At 41.3% G+C, this 9,701-nt stretch overlaps 1 protein-coding gene across 1 annotated transcript; it reads right to left on the bottom strand.

Annotated features, from left to right (window-relative positions):
• Positions 1 to 3,678: 3,678 nt before the first annotated feature.
• Positions 3,679 to 9,058, bottom strand: LOC139718972 (protein jagunal homolog 1-like). Its single transcript, XM_071630417.1, has 2 exons — positions 8,741 to 9,058; positions 3,679 to 4,661 (listed from the first exon to the last, which is right to left on the bottom strand). The coding sequence occupies exons 1-2, from the start codon at positions 8,824 to 8,826 to the stop codon at positions 4,214 to 4,216; spliced, it is 534 nt and encodes a 177-aa protein (XP_071486518.1). The 5' UTR covers positions 8,827 to 9,058; the 3' UTR covers positions 3,679 to 4,213.
• Between the last annotated feature and the right edge of the window lie 643 nt (positions 9,059 to 9,701).

Below are 9,701 nucleotides of genomic sequence, written 5' to 3'. Positions count from 1 at the left end.
CCCACGGTACGCCACTGTCTGAACAGGGAGGTGGGAAGAGACCATCTTGGGGGGGGGGGGGGGGGGGGGTTCAGAGGTAGTCTGGGCTCCGTCCCCTTTTCCTTGGTGCGACCAAGAGAGGGCGCAAATTTTCTGATTGCGATAATCGAGAGACTGCGCGCCCAACGTTTTCTCGGTATCGCAATCCTCGGGTGTCACGCCCCTCATGCGGCTTGTCGCATACAATCACGGCTACGGCTTGTCGCATACAATCACGGCTACGAGTAAAAAGAGTCCAGAAGCTAGACTAGGTTGGCCCCTGCATAGGGGTGTAGGACAGTATTGGAGAAGAAGAAAAACTTAGACATTTTGCATGGATCAATGAACATAAAATGAGTTTCATCCAAAACACGGGGGGGGGGGGGGGGCGGTGTGAGGACTGGCTCTGCCTTTGCAGTGATGAAATACAATATACATGTACATGTACTCACTGGCAAAATATAATTTCTTTTTAGATACATTCTGATCACACAAGGCAGTGCATTTTGACACAAAATACTTTATACAATGTAGTATGCAAATCATCAGAGATCATAAGAGATATTAGCACCAATAAAAAAAAAATCTAGACACTTTCTCTGAATGGTGCCTCTTTATATCTCTTCACTTTCCTCTTAACTTTATTGTATCAAAATTGAATATTCATGCACCGGTGAACATAATCTTATAAACCTGATGTTCCCTAAGACATTTTTGTGATATTATTCCACCACAACACATTCTGATCTATTTTTTTTTTCAACTGAATAAATTTTAAGAGTCATACATGTTCTACACACAGAGTCATGCAATCACAAATAAACTGCCACAACCCAACACAGAGACACATCCACATACAAAATTAACACATACACCACACCCAAATACACACATTCATATGTACGGTATACTTTTATTTAATCTTTCCTTCTCTCTCCTCTCTCTTAAGTATCGATATATTTTCTTGTTCATCACAGACTGATTTGATGTATTATGATTGTGCATTATTCTATTTCACTTCTCAGTTCTATCACATATCAATGTTATGATCAAATATAGATTGCTTTTGTCAACTCATTATCTTCCAATTTTCACAATGTGATTGCAATAAATGTAAATCATATGTACCAATTCCACAATCTCACAATTTAAGGAAGCAAGAGGCAGGTTGTGTCTCATCAAAATGAAATCATGGATATTACCTATGAAACTGAAATTTTAGATTATGTACAGTAGTATTCAGAAACTGATTTTTTTTTACTGAGAAAATTGGTACAAGACTTCTCCCCCCCCCCCCCCCCCATACATATGCAATGTCATGCAATGTTATTGTGAATTGTTGCATGGGTATGGCTACTACTTACACTTGTATATGTAACATACTCTGTCATAACTACACCAATCTGGACTATATCGTCGGTTGAGAATGACAAGGGCGTTCACCCGTTGAAGATGAGTACCAAGAATACTCGGGCATGTGTGTATGAAAAATACAATGTACACTTGTGTACTTGTTATAGCAAAATCAGTCCGTCCTAAACGGGTTAAGTTGCCACTAAAGCCATGTTTGAGGAACCTTAACACCCTTATCATTCTCACCCCACCATATATGCCCTAAAAATGAATTATTAGCCACAATACACATGTATGTCACCTCAGCATTCAGCCATGATGAATTTGTTCCATGAATTAGGGTGATTACGCATCTGTTGTGAAATATAATCTAAAATGGTGCTGTCCAGTGCAGTTTATTCTGTTTTATTCAGAATTCTTTATCATCTGAATGATCAGAGTAACATGAAGCTTGATTCCATCTCTAAATGTTTCTGTTCACAAAAAATGTCCACAATTATTTCTTTACATTACGAGGATTAATTGCAGAAAAGGACTGAAACAACCTTTGTGTGGTTTCTGTCAAGGGTGAAAAGGAAAACTCTTTCTCAAAATTGATGAAATTCTTCCATCAAGTTGTTTTTATTGAAACCGATTGACAAATTCTTTTGTCATGGCTAGTACATATACTAAAACACTGATCAATTCTGTGCTTATTTACGCTGATGTAGGGTGATTTGTTAATCAGTTGCAATAAAACTTTTTCTCTTTGAGTACGGTGGTCCTGACAGAAAAACAAAAAATGATGCCCGAGGCCTGATTCTCTCTTGGAGGCAAAGCTAAAAACATGACTTTAACACAAGGCTGCCTACATTAACAAATCAAAATCAAGGTAATCTTCAAGAGAAATCAGAAGATCATTAAGCATATCCCACACATCTCACGACATGAAAACATTTCCCAAATCAGTGAGGGGCTTTTTTGTTCTCTTCACGGGATAAATGAAGATAAAGTTTTCAGGCAACCTCCTGCACAATAGGGAAAACTTAGCCACTCTGCAACCAATGAGATATGTTTGAATTCTCCAGATGTGTACTATTTGATATGAAGTTGCATGTTTCAATCCAATGAAATCTTCAGCAGGGCAATGAATTGATGGTTCATTTCGAAACATATCATGTACTTTACAACGAGCAATATCCTTCCCTTTTGTATTTTTTTTAAAATCTGTCATGACAAAAAGAAATGGGGCGAGTTTCTGAAAACTTACCATGATTATGGCAGATTTAAGGCAGACATACACTAAAACACAACTACAGTAGGTCACATCATCACCTTGTACATATACGGGCAAAGGGAAGTACAAAATAACTTCAGATTAATCAATGAATAAGCAAATAATCTGTACATAATAGAGAGTGTCATGATCTTAAATAGACAATTTTTTTTGTGAAAACTGCATATATTTGACAAAGCAGATGAGCAAACCATTAAAAACTATTACAGCTGTATTTTAGGCAATTTCCTGCAGTTGTAAAACATGTTTTGTTTCTGCATACTGATATGTTTGCCATCCGTGAGCCACAAGCCCAAGATACTACACTAGAACAATCACAAAACACAAACATACTGTAGGCTGGCAACTGACAAAATATTGAACAAATCTGGGATGGGGGGGGGGGGGGGCACACAGAAGAAGAACCCTTTGAAAATAAGGTTGCTGGTAGAATCAAATCATCCTTTGTGATCAGCAATGTCTGTTTGCAACCATTCCATTTTAAATGTTTGTGTCATATGTGTCAGTCCATCAATACACCAAACACTATAATACCCCCACCCCCCCCCCCAAAAAAAAAAAGTACAAGTGCATTTCTCTTTTTTGGGGGGTGGGGTTGAAAATCTCTCTTGCCTGAAATGAAGAAGAACCTCCAGTGCATTCAAAATGACACTGACATAGGGTGCAGTTAAACCAATCTCCAGTACGAAATAAGAGATCATGAGCTACAGCCATTCTACAGATCATTGGTATTTACCTCACATGTACAATTTCATGCAATGTAACTCTGAGATAGAGCCTGGCACTGCACACAATTGTGCAAACACAATCTTTATACGATGATTACGTACTGTATACATATACATGTAATTCATGACACAACATGCATCTAAATTATACATAGTGGCCAAAAGGGTATTAAAAACATGTGTTAAATGAACAGTAACAAATATTGTAAATGTGTATACGCCAAATATTTCACGAATTTCATGAGTCAGGTGTTATTCACAAAATTAAAGACAAGCAAAAATATTGACTCTTATCCCGACATGAATGTGACGCACACCGTAAATATTACATTTCTCCATTCGATACAGTACTCAACGATCGTGAATCTAACCACTCGCGAAATCGTCAGGAAGTCCCGATTCGCGAAAATTTAGACTCGCTAAATATATGGCGAATACAGTACTTGTAGCTTGCATGAGGGAACATGTGTATGACTTCATGGGCAAGAGTGTGTGTCATACTCAATAAAACACAGCACAGGAATCCCGTAACAAAACATCAAACAGTGGTACAGTAGACATTGCTGACCTCTGGGGGTGTGGAATGTTTTGTTTTCCTTTAAAGGTTGACTAATGTAAGTGCTTATTGTATGATCTGTAATACAGAAAGAGACTTTTTTTTTTGCACAATATATTTCTACCGAAAATACAAATTTTACACTAAACGGAAGTGGAGCCAAACAAATGCTCCTGTTGAGATGTTCACTGTCATAAATGGTCTTCAAGTGTCAATGACATAGCTCTGCTTTTGAAAGTTCACTTTACTGACATTTGCTTTAAATGAGACAGAATATTACTTTCACCTTGTCTTCCTGACATCCCAAGCTCTCTGAAGTTTTACTGAGTAATACATGGTTACGATGTAAAGAATTGCCACTGGGATGAACACCGCGATCCAAATTAGAAACACCGGCACATCAGCGAGGCGTCTCATCTCTCCCGTGATGAGGTACCTCTGGTAGGATGAGTACTGGGCTACCAGCCCGAAGAAGAGGCCTCCAAGGCCAAACATCATCAGACCGTTGTTGTGCAGGCTCAGCATCCAGACCTGGTTCTTTCTCAGCGCCTGAAGTCCGATGAGGGAGAGCACACCGGTTCCCATCCACGTGTACTGCCAGTAGACGGGGTGGAAGTCCGAGGCCGACTCAAAGAGGCTGAGGCGGGCAGCTGCCAGGGCGGCGACCTGGACCAAGACGATGGCAATGTTGAGCAGGACACATGTTCGGAATGTAGACTTCAACTGTGCACTGTGGAGAGAAAGTTCAAAATGCACTTACTGTTAGTCAAGTCACAGCCTTATCCACCTGTATGTTTCCTGCGAGACAACTTGTACAGAGTATATCAGGCCTTCCTTGGAATAAATGATCTAAATGATGTACCAAGTATTTCTACAAGCATGTGATTGTATCATTGCCCATTTCCAACATTCAACTTTGGGGTCATTAATCATAACATGACATACACTATTACTGTTTGAAAGGATATATTCTGCCTGCATACATAAATGTGTACATAAAAGATTTCACATGAACATTCAAGCTTGAAGAATGTTCTTGGTTCTTGAATGGGTGGACCAATCCTTGGACCTACACAATGTATAATGTATGCCATATATTCAATCACTTAATCTTGATCTTTTGTTCGGGATTATCATGCTATTGGTATTAAACCAGGCCACTCATTTGTTTAACCATCTGTTGAAGAATGCTTGTCGTGAGGCCAAATCCACTCAACAAAATGATAGCATCCCAATTGGCTAAATTGGGCGACAGGCAAACTCGGCCTCATCTTCAAGCTTGTACCATTTCATATCCATCCAGATACAGAGAAAAGATGCCAAAATAATTTGAAAGCATTTTTTATTTACATAAATATTGGAATATGGAGGTAGACATAAACATTTTGCAGGTCCTTGTATCTACACTTCAATAGTTACGTTCAGACAACAAGCCCTAACCTCGAGGTTAAGCTCTTGCCCCCTAACTTTGACGTGTGTCCACACAACGAAGCTTAACCTCGAGATTAGGAAACCTCAAGGTTAAACTCCTGCCCCTTTGAGTTCGTTGATTTTTGTGTCCACACAGTGCTTAACTACGAGTCGGGACCCGCCGCGGCTCATGGTTAGAGCGCTAACCCTGAGATATCTCGTGGCTCTTAACATCGAGCTAACCTCGAGGTTAGCTAACTACGAGTGCGTCTACACGGTCCCTAACTACGAGGTTTCCTAACCTTGAGGTTAAGGCTTGTCGTCTGAGCGTAACTTATGGTTTATTGTACCAGGCTTGAGTTTTGGCAGCAACAAGGACTAACCAGCCATCACCACCAGTGTCGACATCTTGTAATTGAGCATTGATATACCAATGTACAGTACACACGTGCAAAGTAAAACCTAAAAGCAGCTGGCACTTCGGTTTTTGTAGTCACATCATGACATAGACTCTAACTTCTTACATGTTACATAGACTCTTCACTACAGTACACAGGAGGTTTCATTGGACTAGTAATGAACGATTTACAAATTCAGTGAATAATGGAATATGTAGGGTCCCATTACTGGCAAAAAGCATGAAATCAGCCCCACCGCAGTACGCATGCATCCGTGCGTTAGCAAGCAAGCTTAGGTTCTAGGTTTAGGTTAGGGTTGTATTTATGGTTAAATTAGTCAAGGGACATTAGGAAGTCTTTCCGAAAATGATCGGGAGAAAGGAAAGAAAGAACAGAGAAAAAAACGGGAGAAAGGAAGGACGAAAGTTGCTATGCTGTGGAAATCAGCCCCGCCGCTGTATCAATCTCGAGTAAACGCCGTTTGGTGGGGCCGCATTCACGAGTATTACACTACAAGCTGTAGCTGTGGAAGAAAGCCCCACCTTCGTGCTTTTATGTACTGTTGAATGCCACACGGTGGGGCTGAATTCATGAGTATAATTCAAAGAGGCATGCCGCCGCCATCTCCGTATTTACTAAGTACGGACACACAGTGGTGGGGCCTACCATTTGTACCTACTGACACTACAGCAGTACCGTACAGTACAATTCTTGCGGAGAAACCTTTGGAAATGTTCTACCGACATCAAGAAATTAGCCTACATAACCCTAGTACCCGGTTCGATCACAGTTAGAGTATGCATGAACAGTATGGGACCCCTACAAGCAAAACCAAACAGACCTGCTGGAGAAAATTCAAAGAAGAGCTGTTTGCTTTGTATGTGGGAACTGCAGAGAGAGGCCAGTGTCACAGCTATGGTGAGGGAAAGTAAATTTATCTGTCTCCCTACCCTAGAAGACAGAAGAAAAGAAGCTCGACTCACCACCTTCTACCAGGCAACAAACAACCAAAGCGCAGTACCTACGTTGTATACCACACTACCTCAAACATAGACAAAGAACAACACGAAGTAGCCAACATCAACGTTTATGAGAACCGGCTCTACCTTGGATGCCTACAAATACAGTTTTTTTTTTTCCCCAAGGACAATCAGAGACTGGGAAAGGCTTCCTCAACACATCATTGAACTGCCCTCTGTTGAGCAGTTCAAGAGAGCCATAGAAGCCAACTAAGCTAAGCATGGCAGAGATTTGTTTTTACTTGCACAGTGAGCACCTGTAATCTATACATTTGAAAGAGCACAAAGCACAAATGACATCCACTGTCTGAAGCACCACCACGAACCCTCATCCAGTTGCTGCGTACAGGCTTTGATGAGAAGCACCATATAGAAGTAGTAGAAGTAGAAGTACATAGATGCCAAGTTCAAAAAATTTTTATGAGTGAGATTTTCATGACTCAGCATCTCGGCGCGTGCGCATGTGCGTGAGCGAGGGAGCGAAGCGACTGAGAGAGGGGAAGGTGTGGGAGGGGGGTGTTGCCCTCCCACGGTAGGGAGGTTTTTCAATTTTTAGCTCTTAATGGTGCAAGCTGGTGCATACTTAAGTGACTATTTTTTACTTATTTTGAAAGACAAAAGGGAAATATGCCTTCAATTGCAACTCTCACTTTAATCTTTTAAGCTATAGAGTCTACTCCTGCTGCGTCAGAAAAATGGGTGCCATGCGTGAGATCGTGAGACAGACCCTAAATTTTAAATGCTTGAGACTTGGTACGCAGAGACCAGCTCTGGAAGTACAAAAGACAGCATGTAGCAGTCAGAGTCAGTACAGTAGTACAGTCAATAGGTATAGGTCTAACGTTATGTAGATTTCTAACTTGTTTATATGTAATTTTATATCACTTTTGTTAGTAAATATTAGTATCAACACAAAGATTTGAAATGACAGGTCAAGCTAGAGTAGTAGGGTGGAACATCCTATTACCGGACGCTTTTCTTTGTGGCTTTGAATTCCGTACTCATAGAATGAAATTTCGGCTAAAAACAACACCACTTATTCACAGACTCATGGAAATTACGAATTCAGCCAACTTACGTCATTTCTTCGTTCCAGTTTTTAGAAAATATGCTTCAAACATACCCCTCTAAAAATAGTGGTTTTTTGCGCCGTGCAAAATCGCATTGTATTACCGGACGCTATTTTCGTAATCGAATAATCGAGGTCTTTCGCACCTAATCCTTGCACCAGAATCACAATTCATCCCACAAATCACCGTACACATTCTCACCGAGCGGATGACACACAAAAAAATCTGCAAATGAAGCTCAAATTTCGTATTTTACAGTAAAATGTCTGTCTTGACCATTTCGAACAGTTCACGCAATAAAACCTTGTGAGAAATCGACAACTGGTTAGAGTATACGTGCTTTGTCTATGGGAGCTGCACGCGCGGGTGATGAGTTGCGTGCCCCTTGCGCACAACTATTCCGCATCGTTCGCGTTTGAGGACGATAGCTACAATTTTTCCGATATTGATCAGTGAACTTTTGGTTCTAATAGAATCTTCAGCATTTTTCCTGTATGTGAGTGGGATTTCATAGAATTTCAGTCGCGAAATGTGATTCAAACATGCATAAATATTAACTATAAGCGAGGTGCGGGTCACTCAACTATAAATTTGAGGTAAAATGTGAATTTTTTCGTGTTTTTACATTTTTATGTGGCGTTTTTTGCGATTTCGGTCCACACAAAGTTCTGTGAGGCTAATCTACGAAGTCTCGCGCGTACAGAATGTCATTAGTACGCAAAAATGTGCGTGTCCGGTAATACCATGGTGTCCGGTGACACCATGCTTACCTATACTAGTAGTAGAGAAGAAAGAAAGATTAAAAGAATAAAGGAGAAAAGAGGAACTAATAATCTAATTCATGAGTATCATGCATTCAGATCACCAGCTGTAATTTATGTCGTAAACACAGTTCAGGTTTAGATGAATCACCTTATCTTGTATTGTGATGCAACTTGCTCTCTATGCTGATAATCACTACCATCTGTTCCCGCTACTCTGGCGCCCTTCGAAGACATCTTCCTGGCCGCTGATCCACGCCCACTGGTCGGCGTGCGTGGCGTTCACCCGTATGTTGAAAACTCGCAGATATTTGTGCAGACAGTAACTGGGGCCCGGGGCAGTACCACGTTCTTGTAGGTTAATTGTAAGTTGCGAATTTGCGAGACAGTGGTTAGAATCTATACGAAATTGGGCAGCGAATGAGAAGCTACTTGCTGTAGAGATCGGGCGGGGAGCAGGCGGGTACGTCTGGGGTTTAGCTGGCCGCGGTTGGGTCGTCAATAGCCCTATCTAGCTCGCGCTCAAGATGAGTGATGCGCTAAAATACCAGCGCTATACGCTATGCGGCGATCCCGAGACGTACAATGTGTATGCGACAACGTGTAAACGTGTATTTACGAAGCGCAAAAGGATGTATTGTGGCGTCAAGGGGAAAAAACAAAACAAAAGTGAACTGCCTGATTACACCTACGACTGTACATTGTATCATTTATTCCCTAATTCGCTACTCAAACGTGAATAAATTATTTTCAATCCCGCCTCCCTTCCCTAACGCATAACCTGCAAGAGAACATTATATATACATAATACCTGAATCCAAGGGGAGCACCAAGCTTCGACGGCAAGACAGAACGGACGGAGAGAACTGATGACTTACGTACGCGCCTGGAAACCACCCTCACGAACTGCTTCTTGACATGCCGGAACCAATACCGCCTCCCGATGCTCTTATCCCGACAGCTGTTTCGTCCTGGTCATATGGTCCTCTATCTTGAGCTTGCAGGCCGTCCCGACAATACCAGTGATGGACGTCACAATTCCGTCTCTGAATAAGACGTCCGTTCTGCTGCGTGTCGAACTAGGTCAGTGAGCTCCACAGCTCTCTCCGCCT

This window comes from Diadema antillarum, unplaced genomic scaffold (assembly GCF_040938485.1).
Source record: "Diadema antillarum isolate AM-2024a unplaced genomic scaffold, OU_Dant_1.0 scf00000103, whole genome shotgun sequence".
NCBI lineage: Eukaryota > Metazoa > Echinodermata > Echinoidea > Diadematoida > Diadematidae > Diadema > Diadema antillarum.
The sequence above is the reverse complement of the archived record's forward strand: the minus strand, read 5'-3'. Positions and strand labels throughout refer to the sequence as shown.

What these genes read in the sequence shown, in the direction of transcription:
- LOC139718972 (XM_071630417.1), bottom strand. Translation starts at nt 8,826, where the DNA reads ATGTCTTCGAAGGGCGCCAGAGTAGCGGGAACAGATGGTAGTGATTAT. An exon ending in GCATCACAATACAAGATAAG is followed by an intron (nt 4,662 to 8,740) that starts GTGATTCATCTA and finishes TTCTCTCCACAG; the next exon opens with TGCACAGTTGAAGTCTACAT.